The sequence below is a fragment of the Olea europaea genome, unplaced genomic scaffold (genome assembly GCF_002742605.1).
Source record: "Olea europaea var. sylvestris unplaced genomic scaffold, O_europaea_v1 scaffold1262, whole genome shotgun sequence".
Lineage (NCBI taxonomy): Eukaryota > Viridiplantae > Streptophyta > Magnoliopsida > Lamiales > Oleaceae > Olea > Olea europaea.
The window spans coordinates 102,642-129,278 of record NW_019230068.1 but is presented as its reverse complement, the minus strand read 5'-3'; the positions used below and the strand labels follow the sequence as shown (position 1 = coordinate 129,278).

Here is a 26,637-nt window from a genome sequence, read left to right as displayed (position 1 = left end):
AAATAATTTTAGCACCATATCTTTCGACATTGATAACATAGGCTCCACTAATCCAAATTGACTTTTTTCTCCATTCTAATATGCATGATTAATTACGACCTACCGAATGAGCCTAATATTCATATATTTATTATTGCTCCGTCAAAATCTACATTTTAACCCAAATGAAATTGAAATTTTCTATATATCATTTTAGTCCCTTACTTTTCAAAATATTAAAATACAACATATAAAAATTTAGTTCTACTCAACGAAAATTTTGGGACATTACAATCTCCACCATACTCCTTAAAATTTTTCGTTCTCAAAAATTTACCTCAACTAATCGAAGAGTTCTGGATACTCTATTCTAAACTCCTCTTCCTTCTCCCAAGTTGACTCACCAAGTCCATGATTTCGCCATTGGACATTAACAAAAGGAACTTCTCTGTTTCTGAGTTGATGTATCTGTCCAAAATCATCGTTGGGATTTCATTATATGATAAATCTTTTTGTACCTCCAATGTCTAATAACTCACCACATGATTGGGATTGTGAACATATTTTCTAAGCATCGAACCATAGAATACATTATGTACTGCTGCAAGTTCAGGTGGTAAGGTAACTCGGTAAGCCACAGTACCAATCCTTTCAAGAATTTTGAAAGGTCCAAGAAATCGCAGTCTCAACTTCCCATTCTTAACAAATCTCAATACACCCTTCATGGATGCTACATTAAGAAAAACTTTGTCACCCACAACAAATTCTAAATCCTTTCTTCTACCATCGGCATGATTTTTTTTGTCGGGTGTGTTCTGTTTTTATTCTGGCTCTAATATTGCCAATTGCCTCAACTGTTCATTCAATTGTTTCTGGACCCAAAATTCTATTCTCTCCGGCCTCATCCCAATGGATAAGGGATCGATACTTCCTACTATAAAGAGCTTCATATGGGGCCATGCCTATAGTGGCCTAAAAACTATTGTTGGAAGCAAATTTCACTAAAGATAGGTCTGTCTCCCAACTACCGCCGACATCCAAAACACACGCCCTCAACATATCTTCCATAGTTTGTATGATTTTTTCTGATTGTCCATCCATATGAGAATGATAAACAGTACTAAACTTTAGTTTCATCCCCATGGCTGTCAGCAAACTTTTCCAAAATTTAGATGTGAAGCTCCGGTCTCTATTTGAAACAATGGTGACTAGAACTCAATGTAACCTAACTATCTCTTTGATGTATAACTGTGCAAGATGTTCCATGTTGAAATTTATTTTGATTGGCAAAAAATAGGTTGACTTCATTAGACGATCAACCACTATCTAGATAGCATTGTGACCTTTTGCTAATCTCGAGAGACTTACCACAAAGTCCATCGTTATGTGTTTCCATTTCCATTCTGGAATATCTAATGGTTTCAGTAGTCTTGAAGGCCTTTGATGTTCTACCTTGACCTATTGAAAAACAATACATTTATCCACGAACAGTCCAATTCCTCTCTTTATGTTTGTACGCCAAAATATATCTCAAAGATCTCGATAAATTTTCGTACCACCTACATGTACAGAATAAGGAGTAGAGTGAGCCTCTTCCTATATCGCATTCATTATACTTTCATCTTTGGGTACACACAACCTTCCTTTAAAAATCAACGCATTATCTGTAGATACTTCAAACCCTATACGTTTATTTGTACCAATCTCGACCTTTATCTTCTGTAACAATGGATCCTTATCTTGTACCTCCTTGATTCGATCCAGAAGTGTAGGCTTAATCATGAACGCTCTTATTCTCACCGTAGTTTAAGTCGGTGGTGTGATAACTTTTAATCTCAATTTCTCAAAGTCCCTTATCGATTGTTCCTACACTGTGGGTAAAACTGCTAACTGTGATCCTGTCTTCATACTTCAGGCATCTACGACTACATTGGCCTTATCAAGATGGTAATGAATTGTATAGCCGTAATCTTTCACTAGCTATAACCATCTCCTCTGTTTCATATTCAATTCTTTATGTGTGAAAAAGTATTTGAGACTCTTGTGATTTGTATAGATTTCAGACTTCCTACCATAGAGATAATGACGCCATATCTTTGAGGCGTAAACTACTGCTGCAAGCTCCAAGTCATGCGTTCGATAGTTCTGTTCATACTGCTTCAACTCTCTCGAGGCATAAGCAACCATTTTTCCATGTTGTATCAGTATACAACCTAAACCCAGCTTGGAGATAACGTTGTAAATTACAAATCTATCCAAACCTTCAGGTATCGTCAATACAGGAGCTGAAACAAGTCTCTGCTTGAATTCTTGAAAACATTTTTTCGTCCACTGAAACTTCACACTCTTTTTTGTCAATTGAGTCATCGGCCTCGCTATTTTTGAAAACCCCTCAATAAATCGTCTATAATAGCTAGCCAATCCCTAGAAATTGTGAACTTTACCCACATTGGTCGGTCTAGGCCAATTTGATACTGCTTCCACTTTAACAGGGTCTACCTCGATTCCTTGGGCAGTAACCATGTGACAAGAAAACCTACGTGATCAAGCCAAAACTCGGACTTCTTGAATTTGGCATATAATTTTTCCTTCCTTAAAGTTTCGAGTACTATGACGAACACTCTAAATACTGATGGGCAATTCTATTCAGGAGATCTATAAATACGATTGGAGCATTAGTCAAACCAAAAGGCATGATAGTGAATTCATAGTGTCCATAACGAGTTCTGAAACCAGTTTTCGGTATATCGCTTGCCCTGATTTTTAGTTGTTGATACCCTGACCTCAAGTCGATCTTTGAAAACACTATTACACCCTTAATTGGTCGAATAAATCTGCGATTCTTGGCAGCGAGTATTTGTTTTTGATGGTCAAATGGTTCAATTTCCCGGTAGTCAATGCACATCCTCATACTCCTATCCTTCTTTTTCACAAAAACTACAAGGGCACCCTAAGGAGATACACTTGGTCGAATGAAAACTTTTTCCATCAACTCTTCTAATTACAACTTCAATTCTTGAAGTTCTTTCGGTTCCATTAAGTACCGAGCCTTGGATACTGGTGCTGCTCCAAGAACCAAATCAATTGCAAATTCCACTTGCCTATCTTGTGGAATGCCTGGTAAGTCTTCTGAAAATGCATCTGCAAAGTCTTGCACGATGTTAATTTCATTAACAGTCATTTCTGTATGTTGGAAACTGGTTATATTAACTAGAAATACTTGACATGACTCATTTCTCTACATCTTTTCCACTTAAATAGCCGATACAAGATAAGGTAGAGACTTGAACTTTGCTCCAAAGAAACAAAACTCTTCTTCTTCTAGTCTGTGAAACAATACTTCTTTTGCGTGACATCAAATGGTCGAATGATTAAGTCCTAACCAATCCATGCCTAAAATAACATCGAACTCTTTCATCTCCAAAAGGTACAAGTTTACCCTTAATATTTTCCCGTCAATCTCTAACTTCATAGTCTTTGTCATCTGATTTGTACAAAGAATTCTTCCTGAAGGGATGCTAACCTCTAATTCATTATTCGTTCTCACACATGCAAAGTTAGACCCAAGGACAAAGGATGCAGAGATAAAAGAATTTGTAGCCCCATTATCAAAAAGCACGTAAGCAGGTACATCAGATAATAACATAATACATGTTTTCCTAATTATAATGTTAGACTAGTGATCGAAGGATAGAGACGGTTCTAGGTAAAAAGAACATAAGCAGGTACATAATAATAATAATAATAATAATAATAATAATAATAATAATAATAATAATAATTATTATTATTATTATTATTATTATTATTATTATACCTGCTCGAATGTTCAGATCCTGCTCTGCCTCGTGCTGATTCAGTGCAAAAACTCGAGCTTTTCCTTTTGGGTTCTTATCTTGGTCATCGTCTTTCTTTCGTGGAGGCTCTGTACAGTATGTCCCAATTTACCACATCGAAAACACATGTTCGTCCTGAATAAGCATTCACCTCGATGGAGTTTGTTATACTTAGGACAAGGTTCTCACTCGTCCCCTAATATGAACTCCTGTGTTTGGTCTCTTTTTCTGCCAATTACGTTTGTTCTTGCTCTGATCACTCCACTTTCTTTTCCCAAACGACTCCTTGCTCTGCTGGGCATATTGCTCAAATGTAGTTCTCTGATATGAAATGGCATGTGCCATCTCCAACATTTCATGATTGAAGTGAAATGATGGGAAATAATGATCACGTTGATCTTCGGGTGTAGTCCATTTTCGAACCTTCTAACCTTCTGTATCTACCAAGTTGGGGACATACCTTGAAAGCTGCTCGAATTGCCTCTCATAAATTCAAAGTCCAAAGGCAGTCTCTAATCACTATTAATTAATCATGCACATACAATAGTTATAGTAAATAAAATTAAAACTGTAAAGACATGCTTAAGGCCCGTGAACTCACTTCATTTTATTTATTTATTTAGCTTGGTACTGTTCACATGTGAAAAGTAACACACGTGAGTAGTAACTCATGTTACTATTCATGTGTGAATAGTGATTTTTTTTTTAAAACTCCTAAATCACATATAATCATAATGGGTCGACAGGAAAATAAACCTATGCTCTGATACAAAATTGGAATGACCCAGAATTTTTAATAAAATTTAAGTCACCACTAAATTCATTTATACGTTTTTTAAATATAAGGTCATTTATTCTTTTCATAAATTTGATGAAACAACAATGGATTCTACAAATGTTAATTACATGCATGGTCTTTTAATAATTTATATCATAGAAGATATTAATTCCAACAAAAATTCAAAAGCACAACTTAAAATTTAAAGGAACATGAAAGCTAGTTAAATTACTAGAAAGTAGACAACTATGGTTTGCTGAACATGTTCGAGAATTTAATTAAACGTAAATGTCTATTGCCACCAAATTAAAAGTAACAAGTTACGTGCTTAAGTTATAGATTTTGATCCCATGAAATGAGGCACAACAACACCATTGAACCCCCATGCTCCGACACGACCCATAATAACCTGTAAGGCAGGAAAAAAAGGATGAGTACGGGGAATACTTAGAAGGATACAAAATTTTAGTACCATCCCGAATAATATTTATCATTCATACATGAAAATAAATCGTACCATCGTATCATATCTTTATAATCGGTAAGAGCTCATATTATGTCATATCATTTGTAAGGCATAAAGACTAGACTTGAGAAGATGAAATCATGAGCTACTTAATTGTTTTGTTAAAACATCAGTAATCTCATCTTTGGAAGAAATAAAGTTGACATGCAGTGAAAAGCTACTAGTTCATATCTAAAATCACTTAGAGGAGGGTGAATAAGTAAAAACTGCAGAATTAAAATTGTCAATTAACAGCAATTAGTCACTTATTAATTGTTCTAAATGGCTAAACAAACAAGTGAAATTATCCCATGTTAAACTGCCATAGTTTATAATATGAAAACAATAAAGAACACAAAAATTGTTGGCACACCTAATTGGGTAAAAACTCTAGGACCAAGCCAATAACTTTCACTATAGACAATAATGAACTTACAATATGATCCAGTCAAGAAAATCTACTAGATTTGTTGATCTAATGTTTGCGATCACCAAGACCCGCTAGAACGTGTTTCATTTATAACTATTTTCGATCTTCTGAAATTGTTTATCTCCTGTAGATCACCGAGAACATCATGTTCTTGTACTCTTCCTATGTTTCTAATAAAACCTCTCCCAATCTTCAACAATCTCTGATAGCTATTCAGAAAGTACATTCCTGTATGTGTATAGAAAGTGGTTATTTTGAATTATGTGAACTTGAACCCAAGGTTGTAGATGACTGATATCAAGAATCAAAGGATTAAAAGCAACGCTTGAATGTGTTCTTGAATCTTTGAAAGATGTTGTGAAGAAAGAGTACAATGAACAACTACCCCAAAAAACGTGTTATGGCTTGGGTATATATTACAAGGCTATTAGAATAGGCCGGTTAAAACTCTTGAAAAATGTGAACTAGAATTTTACACATAACACCATTGCTCGAGTGCCAGGCGAGCTACCACGCATCCATTGAGCAAGAGCTCAGCACTGGGTAGGCGATGGTGTTTCTATTTTTCACTCGAGCATCAAATAGGCAATAATTTTGTGTAAATCCGACAAGTCTTTCCTCCTTGTTCCAAACTCGAACCCTAGTTACCTATTTCATCTATACAACATTTCAATTGACTCTTTGACTTTTATAAATTTTCATATTAGTCATTTTCTCTAAAGAATCGCCAATACAATAAAATCTTAACATTCAGTTTTTTCTACGATACACAATCGCAAGATGATGAACATCGATTTCGATGTGTTTTGTCCTTGCATGGAATATTGGATTCATGAGAGATATGTCATGCCAATATTGTTACACTAGAGCTAAGGAAGAGTAGACAATGGGTGTTGGATTTCTATAAGGACTAAATCCATTGAACCTTTGTAGCAACTATAGAGACAGCCATATATTCAGCTTTGGTGCTACTGTCTATTGTTGTTTGCAAGACCAGCCGAGGAGATTATCCCTGTGGAAAATGCAATAGGACCCTACAGAAGATCCTTCATCTCAGTCAGATGCTCAATCTTCATCCATGTTATATATGCTTTATAAGAGCCCAATGAATATCCCGTGGAGAATGCATGTATTTTCTAACTCTATGAACAGCATAAGCTATGTCTAGACCTATAAAGCTCAAATATTGTGGACCACAAACGATGCTTCTGTAGAGAAAACTATTGTCAAGTTCAGTACCATTATATTTGGACATTTCCCTAGTCCTTTATGACAAAATAGTGTCCACGAAATCAACAAAACACATTGTTATCATTAGCAAGCTTTTGAACAAAGGGAAGACTTTTAGTAATTGAAATAACAGCTAGAAATTGGTTGAGAATAAACCAATTAGAATGAGTATTTAAAGAGGCAGAACCAATATGAGAGATAGCCCAACCTATCCCATTTTCCACTTGAATCTGGTTAGTACCTTTATAATCTTCGATCACACTATAAGATTACTAACATCAGTAGTCATGTGGTAGGGAGTATCCTAGTCAGGATGCCAACATTGATTGGTGTTGGAGGCTAAAGCGCAGTTAACCTGGATTGGCCTAGGAGTTAATAAAGCAATATATGCTATATTAAACCTATAGTAGCATTTGTGGACTGTATGGCCAGGACTTTCACAGAGCTGGCACTAGAGGGTAGAATTGTTACAATAAGAGAAAAAGCTTCAATTGTAGTTGGAGTTTGTGAAGCTACACGTCGACCATTAGAACGCTCTCGTCCTCGATTATTATTTTGATAGAAATTGCCACGACCTCGATCATTACTATTGTAGGTTGATTGACTGGTGGCAATGTTGGCAGAGGCATTTGGAAAAGGAAGAGCTTGGTTGTTATGGTTGATTCTAGCCTCACCGATAAGGAGCAGTAAATATAATTCTTCAATAGTTGTGTCTTCTCAAGATGAAATCAATGTAACCTAAGAATCATACTCGGTGCCAAGGCTGACAATTACATTGGTTATTATATCGTCACAATTCATGTCTCATCCATTAGTTTTTTCATGGATATAAAGTACTCCGTGGTAGTAGAGTTACCCTTGCCAGTGGAGGCTACCTGTTATCGAGCCTCTACGACCTTTAACGGTCTGAGAGCTTCAAAAGCAATCCAAATTGAGTGGGAGGAAGAATCTTGGTAGACCCGAGCATTGACTTCATTTGTAAGGGATGGATTTATAGCATAGAGAATGAGGTTTTCCTGTTAGGACCAAGTAGCATATTGGGAATTCGGTGTAGCTATGCCATTAGCAAAGGAAAAAGTTTTTGAACGAGGTTTAATAGTACCATCAACATAAATGAATACCTCCAGACATTTGAGATAAGGGAGTATTTGAGCTTTCCAAATTGGGTGGTTGTTTCTATTGAGTTTGGTAATATTGACAACAGAGGTAGAATTGAAGTTAGGATAAATGAGGTCATGTACATCAGAAGAGGTAGAGGAATAGGGAAAAGACATTTTGAAAAAAAAAAAAAAATACATAAACATAGTTTACAGAAGCTTGTCTCATTGCTCTAATGTTATGTTAAGACTTGTGTTCTATCTTAAATGTCAACTTTATTAAGAGGGGTAGCATGATTTCTCATAAGTTGATCTATGCTTCATCTTTATTCAATCTGAAATTTTATCCCTTAATATGAATTAAGACTTGAAATTCCATCTTAAAAGGTCAACAATATTAAGAGAAACAATACAATTCCTTATAAGGTGATATGTGTTTTCATCTTCATTTGATGTAAAAATTATTTCCTTAATATGCCTCATAAGATGATAGCTTATTTGAGCAAACCAATCTTGAAATCTATGTATTCATCTTTGATTCTTAATCAAATTAAAATACTCTTTGGAGTTTAAGGGGCTCTCATACTATGTAAGTTTAAATAATTTCTGTAGTTTATTATCAATAGAATAGCTTACATTATATAGAAGCCTTTTGAAACTAATCTATTACATTTTAGCAATGTTTTACACGATACGTTATCACTAGCTATTACATGAGATGTCCAATAATCACTGGAGTTTGTTGGCTTTTGTTGCATCTAATCCAGAGATCTTAGATAAATGGTTAAGATCCCCTTCAATAGTAAGGAAGCTCAAGTCCAAATTCTATGTTCACTTTTCTATGTGACCGCTTTTCATTTATTTAACAGAGAAATTGTTAAAAGAAGCATTAACGTACTTTACTAAAATCAAACAATGTTTATTCGAGCAAAATATTCTCCACTTTATTTTGAACGCTTTCCACTTGGCATGGTCCTCATCTTGGAATAGATTGGTGTACGTCAAGTCAATGAATCTTCTTTTCTTTGTCTCAACCGTAACAGAAAAATGACATAATATAATGGGAATCTCAGCCTCTTGCCAATCACCTGCTCTGGCATGTTACCAGCACACTTCTTACCCTCAGTCAAGACGGCGGGCTTTCTCTCCTCTTCCATCGAGGGACCGCCACCTTCTCAAAGTTAGTCACCTCCTTGGAGCTCGCCACCTCCTCCGTATGATAGCTCAAATATGATATAGTTGAAAGGTCAAAGTAAAGTAAAAAATAAAGGGTTTTGACCGGATCAATTTTAAAAGTACCACCAAGAAGAATAACTCTATTAGCACACACTGTAACTTTAAAAAAAAATAATAATAAATAAATAAAGGAGGAAAAGTCATATCAATAGACTTCTCCAGTGCATGCGTACAGATTTTTGTTCTTATAAAGTTAAACTATTGAAGGCAAATCTATTAATTCTATTTCAGGTTAGTGTATGTAATTAATATGCCAGTTTTAACTTATTTGACGATTAATGTGATTTCATATTTACTTAATATAAGACTTAGACTTTTTAGGTAGTTGAAGCGTCCAAAATAATGGAACCTTGACGGAATTGCTATAACAATAAGAATGACACAAGCACCATTTCATTTAACCGAGGCATAAAATAGGATATCATCATTCCCTATCTCCGGTGGGATAATTAAGGGGCAATGGAATGTTGCTAAAAGTTAATAAAAGTTGGGGGATCCCATAAAATTTGTAATGAAAAAGTGTATAAAAGTTGTGGGTAAGCTTGGTTAGAAATGAAGTTGACGAGTTTTTAAGCAAAAATAAGTCTACCAAACAAGCAATAAACAAGGTGTGGAGAAATTAGATCCCAAGTTTATCATTACGGATGGTTATTTATGCATATAAATATACAAGCGACACTCTAAAGAAATACATTCCTAAAAACGTAGTATACCCTGAGCCATATGGACAGAGATTACAAGGAAATTAAGAACAGAAGACAACTATAAAGAGACGCACTCTAATTAACATATTACATTCACAGCCCTATGGATAATGTAAAAACGAAATTTAGATAAACTTGAGCTACAAGATCAAGCAGTATCATATTTCCTGTAATGTCCTTGCAGGATTGAGGTTCCATCATGAACATCGTTATTCTTGTATCCTTGTCTAAGGCTTGGCAAGATAATTGTTTGACTAGGGAGTTGACATCTTGATCAGCGATGTGAAAGTGGGATACTCCTAGTCAATGTCAAAGCATAAGGTGACAAACAAAGGGAATTTATACGAGAATGTAAGACTGGATTGAGGTAATCAGTTTTATTGTTTGTTTGGTAAATTTTTGTTTGCTAAAAAACTAATCATGAGATTTCTAACAGAATATTTCGTTCAAAGTCCACCTAAAATTTCATTAGATTCGCCAAGTTTGTCAGATTGTAGCAACATCAAATGACCACTTAATTATCCCCGCTACAGAAATGGAAAGATATTATCATATTATGATGTGTGCAATGCTATTTAGCACCACTAGAGAAATGATAGTCTAGGCGGCACTATTCTTAGGTTAAATGAGTCATTAAATTATACATTTTATTGAGCATGTTTTAGCTCACCACTAGTGATATATAGCATTATTCTTATGATTTTAAGCCTCAGAGAAACGTAATAGCAAAAGAAAACGGAGAACAGAATATAAACGGTATTCCCTTTTGGTTGCTTTGGCAATGAAACTTATAGAATTTACATGAAGGGTATTTTGGTCATTTTACGTTAAAAATGGTAAAAAGGACGTTTAGCGCAAAGAAAGGTGGAAATAGGGGCAAAACTACCAAAAAATGAAAGGTAGGGACGTTTTCCATAATAATCTTGAAAGGTAGGGGCATTTTGTGTCAATCATTTAAAATTAAAGGTAGTGACATTTTTCACAATAATAGTGAAAGGTAGGGACATTATGTGCTAATTCTCATTTTATTAATTTATTTGGGCTCGTTTACACTTTTTAAAAAAAATTGGGACTATGATTGCAATTAGTTAATTTTTTTTCTTTTTGTTTTATTTAATAGAAGTGTATATTCGTCACTTCACAGCTTTTATTGAGAAAATGGATGAAAAATGACTTTTTGTGCCGTAAAAGGTGGAAAAAAAGGTAAAAATGCCAAGAATAAAAGGTAAGGATGTTTTCCACAATAGTAGTGAAATGTATGTAATGACGTTATGTGCTCATTACTTTTGTTTTAAATATGATTCTTTTTTAGATCGGTAATATTTTTTTTAGGCGTTTTAAATATTTTTCTTTGACCCAACAAAGAAAAGGCTTAATTTATCATCATTAGACTTAATTTTTCTTTAGGCGTTTTAAATAGTTTTGAATAAAAGAAAAGGCTTAATTTATCATCATTAGACTTCTTTGACAAAAGAGAGAGAAATTAATTGGGTGTTTGAGATATGTGCTCTTACATGGTTGCAGAGCATGAAATTCTTCCAAACAACAAGATTAACAATGTAATTGGAAGTTAACAATATAAATGTTTAATTCTTAAAGTATAATTAAGGCAAAAAAAAAAAAAAAGGATTCTTCAAGAAGTTGCACGAAAGCTAGTACTGACGTTGCTCTAAGAATCCAATTAAATGGTTGTTTAGCAAATCTTTTGATAGATATCTAATAGATATTGATAAAAGCTAAGAAATTGTGCGATTGAAAAGTTAATTAAATTTAAGAATTTAATTAAATATGTTGTTATATTAATTGTTGATATTGACCTAAACTTTTCAACAACTTTTTAAATTTTCCCAAGAAACACTAAATTGTGTCGATCCACATGGGTTGCCATCCTATAATCATCACTAGTACTTTTTACTACAACAAGCTAATCCTATATAATTTTTTCTTGATAAAATTGGTCTTTGGGAAGGAAGTTAATCCTATAATGTCAAGCTAATCTAAATCATATAATAATCAATTCGTGGCATGTCATCATATTCAGGTACGGATCCAGGATTGGATACAAAATCGGGCTACAAAATTTCAAGTTGAGCTAATACGTGGAACAAAAAGAAAAAGAAAATTACACATAAAAAAACTGTTTTTACAGAAAAATTGAAAAATGCCTTAATTAAAAAAAAAAAATCTTGGGCCTTGGGGGGGCCCACACATCCGTCCCAGATCGTATTGTTGCAATATTAATTCTTGTTATTGGATACTATAAAATATAATTCTTTTTTCTTTTGTTACAATTGCATCAATGTGATATTTCTTTAAAATGTTAGCAAATCAATATTTTATTGCAAAATCTATCACAAATAATCCCAATCCTCATTCTTTAAACAGTCATTTTCTATCTTATAATATATATATATATATATATATATATTAAATGGAACGGCACTCGTATTATATGTAATAAACGTATCACAGGCCATTTTTTATTGACAAAATTGGACAACAATCTACTTGTTAAAGACTAGTATAACTATCAAACTAAGTTAAGAGAAAAATTATCATTGTTAATATGAGTGTTTTTACAGCTCCATATTGTATAAACCTTTCAGATTCTTTTATTAAATTATTTGTACTGAAATCTGAATTCTCAATAACACGTTCAAGTGCAATATTGAGAAGTAATGGGTATTTCGATGACATTCCAATGTAGAATCTTTGTTGATTGACTGCAAAGTTTTCATTTTTTAATTAAAAATTGACATTATTTATCATTTTTTATGAATAAAAACCATATATTCGTTGCCAATTTTGTAATGCAAATCAGCAAATTTCATTGGTACAATTCGCTATAAACAACTAGTGAATGACTAATAGAATACAATCAGTCTATCAAATCAGATCCCTAACAAAGTTAGGAAAAGAAGCCAACATTTGGACCACTTTATTACCATCTGTAGGAATAAACTGTTATGTGACACAGTGATAAGGGCATTTTACACACTTATTTAAGCCACAAAACATGGACAATTGTTAGTCATATGTTGGAATATGGCTTGATTCTATATGAGTTATGTTTCCTAGGATAACATTGATGAATGTGACGAAATCTAGGAAAAACAAGCGAAAAATGACCAAAATGGAAGGAAATCAAAGTTTAGGGACCAAAATGTAAATAGCCAAAAGACGAGTGGAAAGTATAAACAAGGATGTGAAAGAGTTAAGAACCAAATTGGTGAAAACATTGAGCATTGGAAGAAGAAGAAATGAAAAGAAAGGTCAAGAAACGAGAAAATGGAGTTCCAGGACTAAATTGCAACTTTTGGAAAGTTTCCAATACTATGCGGTCGAACACCTATTTTTAGCTGGTTTCAGGGCCAAAATCAATTGGACTATGCAATCGCATTGAAGTGAACTATGTAGTCGCATAGTACAAACCCGACGGGAAACATCTGGTTTCCTTAATTCATTAAAACTCTTATGGAAACCAATTTTAGGACGTGTTTTAAAACCCTAGGGCTGTTTCTAAACATTCATCATACATTCTAACATATTCCCAAGGATTATGAGAGCATAGAACGAGGCAAGAAATGTGAAGAACAACCCGAGAATGTGAAGATTAAAATCAACAATTAATTAGGTGATGTTGCTTCTTCAAAATTCGCTTTATTTTCTTACTTTCACCATGCTAGGCTAGATTTTTATGTGCTAGGAGAATGATGAACCATGTGATATGATGTTTTAATCTCTAGTTTTATATTTTTGACATTAAAACACGTTTTTGAGTATTTAATGATTTATATGAATTCTAGGTGATAAAAATCGAACTAAGTCAATCCTTGTGAGACTATACTTGGACTCACATTCCACTTTAATACTTGTTAACGAACCGTACACTTGCGGTGTTTAGGATTGAAATATATTTTTGTAAACAAGATTTTGGCGCCTCTGTCGGGGAATTGAGTTTTAGTTTGATTTTATTTATCTAGGCACTAATTCGGAGTTCTACCTGTATTCTTGTAGTATTATTTTCGTTCTATTTTAGTTTTTTTCTTTCTCTCTCTTTTTCAGTATATATAAATATCAAAAGGAGTAAAAGTAGTAAGGACAAATTGCTAATGAGCAAAACATCCTGATAATTCTAACTAATGAAGAGGAAGTTGTGGACGAGGGAAATATGCTTATTGGGGATTTCATGACCCCACAAATCATTCAAAGCCAATCAAGCATTGTGTATCCACCGTTTGGTAGCCAAATTTCCCACTGAAGACCAACATCATACACCCCACATACATACGTCTCTCGATTCTTAGAGATGTGTCAACACTTCAGATATCAGAATATCTCATATGACGCTATCAGATTGAGGCTATTCTCAAATACCTTGAGAGATTAAGCAATTGAGTAGCTGTATTCTCAACTAATCACCAGTATTACCACCTGGAATGACTTAGTGCAAAATTTTTGCACATAGTTCTTCCTATCGGCCAAAATAGTAAAAATGATGCATGACATCTCTATCTTCAATCAAGGTGACTTAGAATCCTTTCATGAAGCCTAGAATAGGTTCAAGAACATTCTTCGCAAGTGTTCACACCATTGGATTAGCAAGGGACTCCAGGTCTAATATTTCTACGCTGGACTACTACCATCTTTCAAAGATGTGGTCGATTCTTCATCTAGCGTATCATTGTCAACAAAAACCATTGACGAAGCATTGAAACTATTTGAGACAATGGCTGCTATTTTAGCCATGTAGGCGTTGAAACGAGTTGTTTAAAAGAAGGTGCCAGGTGTGTATGAAATGGATATTTTATTCAACCTTATCTGCCAAAAAAATGGATTCTCTATTACATAAGGTGGAAAGCATATCAAGGTCAATGAATGCAATACATACACGAAAACCAAGTTGTGAAGAATACAGAGCGAATCACAGTGCACCACAATGCCAAATTCTATCACAGGGAACGAAACAAGTAGAATACATACAATGGGGTCAACATCAACAAAACTATCTGACTTCAAACACTTACAATCCTAGTTGGGGAGAGAATCTGATTCTCTCGTGGGGTGATAACCAAAATCAATTTCAAAATAAGAATAGACCTTAGGGTAATTTCAGCAGTAGAAGACATTTCAGTTGGAAGAGATATTTGTGAAGTTCATGGAAAGAACGAATAAATACATGGAAGCAAATAACAAATTCATGAGGAAAACTAAAACTTCTCTTCAAAATTTGGCTATTGCAATTAAGAACCTGGAGATGCAGATGGAAGAGTTGACACCTTTTATGATGAGAAGGGCACCAGATACTTTGCCAAGCAATGCTGGAGTGAATCCCAAGGAGCATGTTCCAGTAGTTACTACAAGAAATAGGGTTCAATTACCAAAAATCAATGTGAAGAGATCAAATGCAGACAAAAAAATAGTACCTTCTTCTGATAAGGAGCATGTGGAGCAAACTGACCATACCAGAGAAACAACTACCAAAGTAATTTAATATATACCACGGGCTAAAGCAACTACTCTGGTCAATCTATATGAGCCCCAAATCCATTCCCTCGAAGATTGAAGAAGTATAAGATGGATCAACAGTACATGAAATTTTTGGAGATTTTCAAGAAACTACATATAAATATTCCATTGGCTAAGGAAATTACCTAGATACCTATTCCAAATTCTTGAAGGACATCCTATCAAATGCAAGCTGGAGGAGAACGAAATGGTGATGTTGACAGAGGAATGCAGTGCTAAAATTTAGAAAAAATTTACATCCAAAGTTAAAAGATCTAGGGAGTTTTACTGTACCCTGCACTATAGGGAATTGTTACTTTAATAGAGCTTTATGTGATTTGGGTGCTAGTATTAAATTGATGTCACACTCTATTTCCAGAAAACTAGGATTGGGAGAACCTAAGATAACTACGATGACTGTACAGCTGGCTGATCGATCACTCACTCATCCACGAGGAATCATTGAAGATATTTTGGTATATGTGGATAAACTCATATTTCCAACAATTTTCCTAATTCTAGACATGGAAGAAGACAAGGACGTGCATCTCATATTAGGTCGACCATTTTTGGCTAATGCAAAAGCTCTTAGAGATGTGCAGTAAGGTCAGTTAATTCTGAGGCTGGTGCAGGAGCAGGTTTCTTTCAATTTTTTTAAAGCGATGAAATATCCTATCGAGTTAGGCAGTTGTTTCCAGATCGAGGTGAGTTATAGCATAATTCACGACACTTTTGAGTTACAGAACCCGTCAGACGTTTATGAGGCCTGTATTATGCCTTCTCAATCCACTCTCATTGACTTGGAAGAGATTGAGGTACACATTGTTGAGTTCCAAAAGATGACGAGAGGAAGTCACACTACTTGGAGAATGACAATGTTGAAATTTAGATGAAATTTGTAGTAGGAAAAAAAGCCATATTAAGCAAACTAAATAGGACCTCCAAGGCTATATTCAAATTGCCATGACATAATTGTGCTAAAAGTCAAGCTTAGACTATAAATTAAGCGCTTGATATGAGGCAACCCATTTTCTGTCCCTTTTTACTTATTTTGTTAGCTATTGCATTACACGTATTTTTAGGGATTTTATTAGTATTTAGGGCTATTGTTAGGAACTCATGCATGTAGATGATTTTTAACACATTTTAGTAGTATTTTAAGACTTGCATTAGTAACTTAGGCATTTTTATCTAGTAAGTTCAATTTATTTAGGCTCATCGTTAACATCCTAGCATTATGTTTGAGCTTATATTGATGTGATATGCATTCTTAAGGTTTCACTTACATTTCAATCTCCAAACGAATTAGAAAAACTTGTCTTCTCCTAGCTATAGGATTTTTATAGGAACGCATGCTCTGTTAAATAGTTTTTAAGATCGAGGATTAGAAATTTGGTGTGAATTCATTACAAATATTTAAACCTTATATGCTATCACTAATATTTATTTTATATTATTGGAACAGCAATTTAAAGCCTATCAACAAGGAAAAGTGACAGTTGACGTCTTCTAGTTGGGCCACATTAATCCTTCTACCTGTCCGCATGTACCCCGACGAGTTTCTGATCCTTACTACTTTATTTAGTTTTTTTTTTTTGCTTTAATATTAAGAACAATATCTTGTATAAATTTGGGGATGGCAGAATCTTCCCGACACTTCTGACATTTATCGATGTTTGTGCAAAATTTACTTTTTTTGTGTGATCGTTTGTGTGACAAAAACAATTGTGGTTTTACTTATATTATTTTGTGTGCTTGTGAGGATTTGATGGTCTTGCTACCAATTATGTAAAATATTAGAATAGGTAAGGACTAAGAATAGTGGAAATAGTGCATGGTTTGATTATCCAATACTTGTTTATGTGAAACTTGACATTCTATATGCACAACATTCATGTTTTACATGTTGAGATCCTGCTTAGTTAGCTCGATATGACTTTTATTCCTACTGCTACTTTTCTCCAAATTTTAACCTTGTCCTTCTGCAAATAGTGTGACTTCCCCTCATCATTCATTTGGAACTCAACAATGTATGCCTCAATTTTCTTCGAGTTAGTGAGAATGGATTGACAATGCATAGTACAGGCCTCATAAACATCTGGTGGTTCTGCAACTCAAAAGTGTAATGAATTATGCTATCATTCACATCAGTCTGGAAACAGCCATTTGACTCGGTAGCATATTTCATCGCTTTGAAAACATTGAAAGAAACATGTTCCTCCTCCAAACCCAAAATTAATTGACCTCCCTACACATTTATAAGAGCTTTCGAAGTAGCCAAAAATGGTCGGCCCAATATGAGCGGTACATCCTTATCTTATTCCATGTCTAGAATTAGAAAATCCGTCTAAAATATGAGTTTATCCACCTTTACCAAAATATCCTCGATTCCTTGTGGATGAGTGAGTGATCGATCAGCCATCTGCAGAGTCACATTAGTTGCCTTAGGTTCTCCCAATCCTAGTTTCCTTAAAACAAAGAGTGGCATCAAGTTAATAATAGCACCCAAATCATATAAAGCTCTATCAAAGTAGCAATTTCTTGTAGTACAGGGTACAATAAAACTCTCTGGATCTTCTAGCTTTAGAGGTAACTTTTTCAGAATTCTAGCGCTGCATTCCTCAGTCAACGTCACCATTTTGTGCTCTTCCAACTTCATTTGTTAGATATGATGTCCTTCAAGAATTGGGCATAGTTGGGTATCTAGGTAATTGCCTCAGCCAACGGAATGTTTATGTAAAGCTTCTTGAAGATCTCCAAAAATTTAATGTGCTATTGATCCATCCTATACTTCTTCAATCTCTAAAAGAATGGAATTGGGGGCTCGTATGGATTGAAAAGAGTAGTTGCTTTAGCCCGTGGTGTATGTGAACTTTCTTTGGTAGTTGTTTCTCTAGTTTGGTCAGTCTACTCCTCATGCTCTTCATCAGAAGGAAGTACTATTTCTTTGTCAACATTTGATCTCTTCACTTTGATTTCTGGTAATTGAACCTCAATTCTTGTAGTAATTGCTTGAACTTGCTTCCTGAGATTCACTTCAGTATTGCTTGACAAAGTATCTGGTGTCCTTCTCATCATAGAAAATGCTATCTATCCCATCTGTATCTCTAGGTTCTTAATTGTAGTACCTTGATTTTGGAGAGTAGTTTTAGTTTTCATCATGAATTGGTTATTTGCTTCCATGTATTTATCAGTTCTTTCCATGAACTTCGTAAATATCTCTTCCAACTAAAATGTCTTCTCCTGCTGAAATTGCCCCCGAGGTCTATTCTGATCTTGAAATTGATTTTGGTTACCACCTCACGAGAGATTTGAACGCTCTCTCCAACCGGGATTGTAAGGGTCTGAAGTTAGATAGTTTTCTTGGTGTTGATCCCATGCGTGTACTCTACTTGTTCCATTCCCTATGACGAAATTGGGCATTCTGCTATACTGTGATTCACTCCATATTATTCACAACTTGGTTTTCATATATGTATTGCATTTGTTGACTATGATATGCTTTCTACCCTATGGAATAGAGAATCTACTTCTGTAGATATGGCTGAATAAGCATCCATTTCATACACACCTGGTACCTTCTTTTGAACAACTCGTTTGGACACCCATATGGCTGAAATAGTAGCCACTATCTCACTGGTTTTTATTGACAATGATCCGTTAGACGAAGAATCAACCATACTTTTGAAAGATGGCAGTAGTCCATATAGAAATATTGGACCTGGAGTACTTGATGATCCCATGATGCAGACCCTTTCGAAGCATATTCGTGCAGAATTTTTGCTCTAAGTCATTCAAGGTGGTAATACAAGTGAAACTTTTGACATTCATCAATGTCTGTCTAGAATTTACTTTTTTTGTGCAATTGTTTTTGTGAAAAAAATTGCGGTTTTACTTAATTGCTGTGCTTGTGTGGGTTTGATAGCCTTGTCAGCAATGATGTTGAATATTGGAATAAGAAAGGACTAGCACGACAACAAAAGTGAGTTTTTACAGCATACATTTACGGTGCGCATTTATGACATGCCGTGAAAGAAGACTATTTATGGCATGCATTTTTTGTATGACGTAAAAAATTAATAACTTAACTTATTTACGGCGTGCATTTTTGCACGCCGTAAAATGTGATTATTTACGACATTCTTTAGGGGCATGCCATGTTTGGTTAAAAAAATTGGACTTATTACGGTGTGCATATGTACACCGTGTTTGTTAAAAAATTATACTTTTTATGGCGTGCATATGTACGGAGTAAGTGCTTTTTTCCCGCTTTTCTTTCCCTTATCTTTTCATCTCGTCCCAATATATTCCATCTCATTCAGTTTTATAAAATAGGGCTGCTCGTTCCTGCCATTTTCTCCCAAAATTCCACCTTCAATTAGTCATCAACCGTCTTTGAGTCTCCGCCGTTTATCTGCCGTCTCCAACTTTGAACTTCTCAATCGTGGCAGCCCCAAACGCAGGTCACGATTCACACAACAGTAGCAGCACCTTCGGGCTTTGAAATAGAGCCTTGAAGCAATCGGTAGCAGACTTTGGACTTGATATAGTGGGACCCTGAGAGCTGAGTCTCCCTTGTGATTCCTAGTTTTTTCTGTAATTTACAATTTTTCTTTAGTTTCTATATTAGAAATTATAATGCTTTCTGTTCTGATCTCTTATCAATTTCAACCATCTTGTCAAGATCCCCTTTTTATTTTATTTTTATTTTTCTTAATCTTTTAATATTGCTATTATTTCAACGGGTTTCATTATATTTTGAGAAAATTGCTTTGATTCATTGGAAAACTGTAAGCCAATAGTGCAAGAAAGCCATGATTAGTATAATGGGTTGATGAGGAGGTTGAGGAAATTTAGCGTAATTAGAATATCATATGTTTGATGTTTATCCTAAATAATATGAATCAATGAATAATCATAGTTTAGATTGGAAGGGATAAATAATCTTTGGTTATCACAGGCACCAAGAAGTGGAGTCTTTTTATGATGAAAGTCGAAAGCTCAAGTGTGAATTTCTCGACAAAATTGTTGTCTAATATAGGGTGGTTGAGAGGCACTTTCATGAGTTATATTGCAAAATGAGCATAATAGATATGAATTATAATTTCTTGTTTGTAGGATAGTTATTCTCTTCACAGTTCATAGCTTGGATTTATTCTGTTGAATAATGAGAATAGATTTTGAGCAAGATTTGATTAGTGATCTGCCTCAAAGCATTATAGAAACCATCCTCATAAACCTTTAAATAAGGGATGCCGTGAGAACTAGCATTTTATCAAGCAAATGGAGGTACAAATGGGCCATACTAACGCAGCTTGCATTTGATGACAACTATGTGACCCTTTGTAATGATAGAGCAATTGTTGAGAACAATCTTTCTAATTTTATTACCCGGTGTTTGTTTCTTCATGATAGACCGATTCACAAGTTCTCTCTATCTACCTCGTACTTGCAGTGCTGATACGATATAGATTAGTGGCAACTTTCCTTTCACGGAAAGATATTAAAGAGTTGGTTCTTCAATTAGGAGAAGGTAAGTGGTTTAGGGCGCCATCTTCTCTTTTCTCTTGTAAAAATTTGAATCATTTGGAGCTTGGTCGTTGTGAATTGGACCCTCCACCTTCTTTTAAAGGTTTCTTTCACTTGAACTACCTCAATCTTCAACAAGTTCTGATTCTCCCATACGATATTGAATTCCTCATTGCAAGCTGTCCTCTTCTTGAGAGTCTAACATTATCGTACTTCAATAGTTTAGAATTGACTGTCAGTGCTCCAAATCTCAAGTACTTGATTTTGGAAGGTGAATTTAAGGATATATGTCTTGTGAACACTCCACTTTTGGTGTTCATATCTATTGCTATGTAGATGACTGATGACATAGCAGAGCATTTCGAACAAAGCTCAAGCTACAATTTCAACAAGTTTCTCGGTGGTGTTCCTAGCTTGAGAAGCTTATTGGACATATATACTTCACAAAGGTATTTGTTCACGAAATTATTTCTTTCGATTTAAAAACTACCGCAAGTGTACGGTTCGTTAACAAGTAATAAAGTGGATTAAATGAGTCCGAATATCGTCCCACATAGATTGATTAGTTCAATTTTACCTATCGTCGCCTTAACCGAAACTAAATTACTAAAATGGATGTGAACTTAATTAAAACCCTAATTTTGGAAAGAAAATCCTAATTATGTAATTTTTATGATTAAATTAAATTAAGTATGCAAAACAATATTTTTAATACTCTAGAATGAAATCAAATGTTGAGAACACACGTTTGTTGTAATCAATTGGAATTAAACACACTAGGATCATGATTTCCCATGCAATTATCACTTTAAAACCCTAGTTTCATAATGTGACAACACACTTCAATTGTGACGAATCAATGTTCCTAAGTCTATCCAATACTCTCTCGAGAGATGTATCAAACCTATTTCTGTATACCACCGTCCTATATTTCTATGACAAGTGCAAATATAAAAATGCATGCGATTTTATGAACACTTAAAGATTCACGTAGGGTATAGCGATATATTTCTATCTTCTATCGAACCCTATGATGATTTATATTATGTCGAACCTATTCCAATTCTCTCGAATGCAAGAATAAATCACCCAAACTCACACAATTACGGGCCCTTAATTGTGAAACAATAATTACATATAAATCATTCAAAACAATAGAAATATGTCTTAATGTCAAATTACAAAACTGGAAAATTAAAGATCAAATTACATGGTAAATCGATCTCCTAGCACATGAAAATCTAGCCTAACATGGTTAAAATAAAAGAATACATTAGATTTTCGATAATAGGCATCACTGGGTTATGAAATCTTGAAGCTCTTCATGTAAATTTTCATTCTTGCGCTCAAAATCCTCTCCAAGAAGTGCTTTTCTGCCTCCAATCCATTTTTCCTCTTTTTGGACTTTTTTGGTATTTATATCGCGTGAAAATTAGTTTACCAAAAGAGTTTCAGTCGTATAAGGAAACCGCAAAATCGGCCCTGAATCTTGTTCTATGTGACCGCATAGTACATTTCTATGCTGTCGCATAGAGTAAAAAAATTTGAGAAAAAAATTCTCGGGAGGCCTCTATGCGACCGCATAGAAGTTTATACTATGCGACCGCATAGTTATATCATTCTTTTCGCCGGACAGATTTTAGTATTTTGGTAATAAATTTCTCTCTTCATCTCCGATTGAAGTGATTCAAAGTGAATTGGAAAGAAGACTCAAAGATATACACTTATGATAGAAATAGGCTTCCTCAAATTCTAATGTTTACTATTGCAAAAATGGATCTCAAATAGAGACTAAAAATCACGAGCATAGTTTTTTCGTCTGAAAGTTGATACTTGATATTCTTCAACCATATTTCACCTCTTGACTCCTTTCCTCATCTGATTGACCTCTAACACTCTTGAATCTTCATTCCATTTCCCATCTCATCTACGGATTAATTGCAACTTGGTCCCCGAACTTTCAGTTTGATTCATTTTGGTCCTTTTTGCTTGTTTCTTTTATTTCCATCATCTCATAATATCACCAAATTGGTACTTAGCTCATTCACTTCCTTGATTTGTCCTTCGAACCATCTTTTGGATAATTGTTCTTTGGTCCCTGAACTATCACTTTGCTCCATTTTAGTCATTTTTCGGCTCTTTTCTCCTGAATTTCACCATTTTTTATAGAAACACCTACATTGCATGAATTCAATGAGATTAAGTTACAATTTAAATATTTTGCTCGTAATTAAGTCATGTTTGTGATCTAAATAAGTGTGCAAAAATACACTTATCAGTATCCATCTCCACTTACTTTTAAGATTAATAACTAGATATGGTTATCTTTTGCCTTTGTGTAGAAATCACTTGCGATTTTCTTGATTATACATAGCTATTTTAAAATGTGAAAATAATTTTTTGCGTTGAACGCATTAACCTCTCGTATTTGAGTATCGGTAGTCACAAAGGATGCATTCCAATTACATATCACCCATTAAAGTTCATAGAATTGTATCAAGTTAGCTTTGATGACATGAAAGAGGTTCTAGTTGTCCTTTAGCTAATTGTGAACTCGCCAAATTTACAAGAGCTGCAAATCTTGGTAAGTTATTGTTCGCATTTCAAAGTTTGTCATGTTACTTGATGGTATGCATTTGCTTGTCATCTCGATATTTTTGAATGCTCTTGCACTTTTTTCTGTGAACTATATATCTATAAACTTTTTGAGTAGGTTAACGATGTTAGAATTTTTTAGACGAACTCTACATTTTGGCATATTGTATTGAACCGTATTCATTATTTTTGTTTATTGGACATATATAAAATATGTTTATATATGATTAATGTATATATTTTTGTTTTGTAATTATTATGGGTTTGCTGGTAAACAAATAAAAAAAAATTCTTAAAAAACTAAATTAACATTTACGGCGTGCACATGCTGTAACACCCCGAATTCTCTAGGAACCCGGAACGTTACCAAACATGAATTAATTAATAAAGTGCTTGAGGCAAATACATTTTAATATAACGACGAATTCAGTAAAAATTGAACAACCTTAACAAAAGGTAAATTAAATTAAATAACATATGCGGAACAATTTGGAATCATATCTTTTATCAAACATTAATAAAAGTAGTTCTAACAAATAATAAAAATAGGGCTAATTGAAAGTTATGACGTGACTCACAATTGAGTCTAAATTTAAAAATAATAATAATCAACTGTTATTAAATATTCTAGTATTTCTAAAAATTAAAGTACTTCATGATGGAGATCCATTGGTCCAATATGCATCCATCCACCGCCGTCGAGCATACTAATTTCTACCTGAAAATTGTAAATAGAGAGGGATGAGTATAACAAATTATACTCAATGAGATGCTTGCTACTCCACATTCAAATCAAACGTGAAATTATGCATAAATTCTCTTACCAACATAACATGAGAATTATCATACCATGACAAATGATAATTCAAGCAAGCGCTGCAAATAACGTGAAGGCTAAATTGTGCCTTAAACTGTATCATGATTTCTCCTAAAGGTGCTCTGAACTGAAGTAATTAAATCCATACATAACAACGTATTTGAAAAGATGTGGACAAACCACTAATAGCACTGAGCATCTCNCAATTAACTTGTATAAGGACTTAACTGAACATTGCATTCCTATTAAATAAATTAATGCTAAGTAAAAATTCGGGATTTTACACATGCATGCTGTAAAAGGTGAATTTTTATGGCGTGCCCTTGCGCCTCGTAAAAAGTTATTAACGGCATTCTTTGTACACCGTAAAAAAATCTTCCTATTTACAGCATTGCTTTATACGACTTGCGACCGCAAGCCGTAAATGACTTTTTATGGCGTGTATTGCACGCTGTAAAATGTCCATTTTGTTTTAGTGTAGGAATAGTGAAAATAGTGCATGATTAGATTATCTAATACTTGTTTATGTGAAACTTGACATTCTTTAAGCGCAACATTCATATTTTACATGTTGAGTTGGTGATTTGGTTCATTATTCAAGAAAGAGCTTAACAGAATAGGATAACCCTAAAAAACCTCTATTGAACTTGTCCATAGTCTATTTTTAGGGTGGTTTTGGAGATGGTTGAGCTATTACAAGAGAATAGTAAGCAGGGATTCCGTGTATAAAGTTATCTTGTATGGATTGTTCTAAGACAAATGACGTGAAGATGAGGTGAAAGCCTTAAGTTATGGGTGGTTTTGGGAAATAAATATCTAAAGAAAAGAAGGGGAATAGCATTAATCTTTGTGCGAAAAACACTTGTCTTAAAAGCCTTTTATATATCGAGTAAGTAAGTTTGTAAGGGTATTTGACAACCTATTGCCCTAAAGTCAATTGACTTAGGAGTCATCAGTCAAAAGCTCACTAAGGCGTCATATAGAAGTAAGAGGGGGAGAAGTTAATAAAAATATCATCTTCTCAAGCTTTTATAACCATAGTGAATAAGCTTATAAGGGTGTCTTTAAACCTGGTGCCCTAAAGTCAACTGACATGGGAGTCATCGGCCTAAAGCTCGCTACATGGGTTATATAGAAAGGAAATGAGAAAATGCCAAAAAAAAGGAGAGAGAAAATAAGTATAAATGAGGAAAGACACAATTGTATTAATTAAGCCCCAAGATATTTGGTTAAAAAACTATATCTTTAATGCAAGGCAAGTAGCTTAGTTTAGTCTTAAATGTTGAAGCAATAAAAAATAGGGGAATCTCTACTTGTTGAATTGTGAATTTGTGATGGTAAGATCTATCCAAACTAGGAAAGGGTAAGGATTTGAGTTAAAAAAATTTTGACATTAGAACACACCCCGAGATATTAAGTGAAACTAATAAGTTTGAGAGTGAAGAAAGGAAATACTTGAGTGAAGAAAGGAAATACTTGACCACTATGGGTTGGGAGATTGAGCCAATCATGAGCTTGATACGATTTCATGAGTTTACACACACAAGTCGAGTTGTGCATATAACATGCAATGGTTGAATTGATATTTGTACTATTGAAACTATTTAATGAACTGATTACTAAATTAAAATCCTATGACATAGTAGGTTGTCAAACAATGTTTTGTGTAGAGCAAAGTCACAATTTTGTTTGAGGACAAACAATAGTTCAAGTTTGAAGGGTTTGATAAGTGCGTTTTACACACTTATTTAGGCCAAAAACATGGACAATTGTTAGTCATTATGTTGAAATATGGCTTAATCCTATATAAATTATATTTTGTAGGACAACATTGATGAATGTGGTGAAATCTAGGAAAAACAAGCAAAAAGAACCAAAATGAAAGAAAATCAAAGTTCATGGACAAAATTGCAAATAGTCAAAAGATGACAGGGAAGCATAAACAAGGATTTGAAAGAGTTAACCAATTTGGTGAAAACATGGAGTATTGGAAGAAGAAATGAAAAGAAAGGTCAAGAAAAGAGAAAACAGAGTTTAGGGGACTAAATTGAAACTTTTGAAAAGTTTCCAATACTATGTCGTCGTACACCTATTTTCAAAAAAATTTAGGGCCAAAATCAATTGAACTATGCAATTGTATTGAATTGAACTATGCAGCTGCATAGTATAAACCCGATGGGGAAAATCTAGTTTCCTTAGTTCATTAAAACTCTTATGGATACCAAATTTGGGACATGTTTTAAAACCCTAGGGCCATCCCTAAGCATTTACCATGCATTCTGACATATTTCCAAGGAATTTGGGAGCATAGAACGAGGCAAGAAACGTAAAGTACAACCCAAAGATGTGAAGGTTCAAATCAACTATTAATTGGGTGACGTCGCTTCTTCAAA

The 26,637-nt window shown here is 34.2% G+C and overlaps 1 protein-coding gene and 1 pseudogene across 1 annotated transcript; one reads left to right on the top strand and one right to left on the bottom strand.

The window, feature by feature from the left end:
* Positions 1-321: 321 nt before the first annotated feature.
* LOC111374596 lies at positions 322-939 on the bottom strand. The gene is made up of 3 exons (XM_022997292.1): positions 858-939; positions 519-709; positions 322-447 (listed from the first exon to the last, which is right to left on the bottom strand). The coding sequence occupies exons 1-3, from the start codon at positions 937-939 to the stop codon at positions 322-324; spliced, it is 399 nt and encodes a 132-aa protein (XP_022853060.1).
* Positions 940-20,426: 19,487 nt separating this feature from the next.
* Positions 20,427-26,098, top strand: LOC111374595 (annotated as a pseudogene).
* Positions 26,099-26,637: the final 539 nt, after the last annotated feature.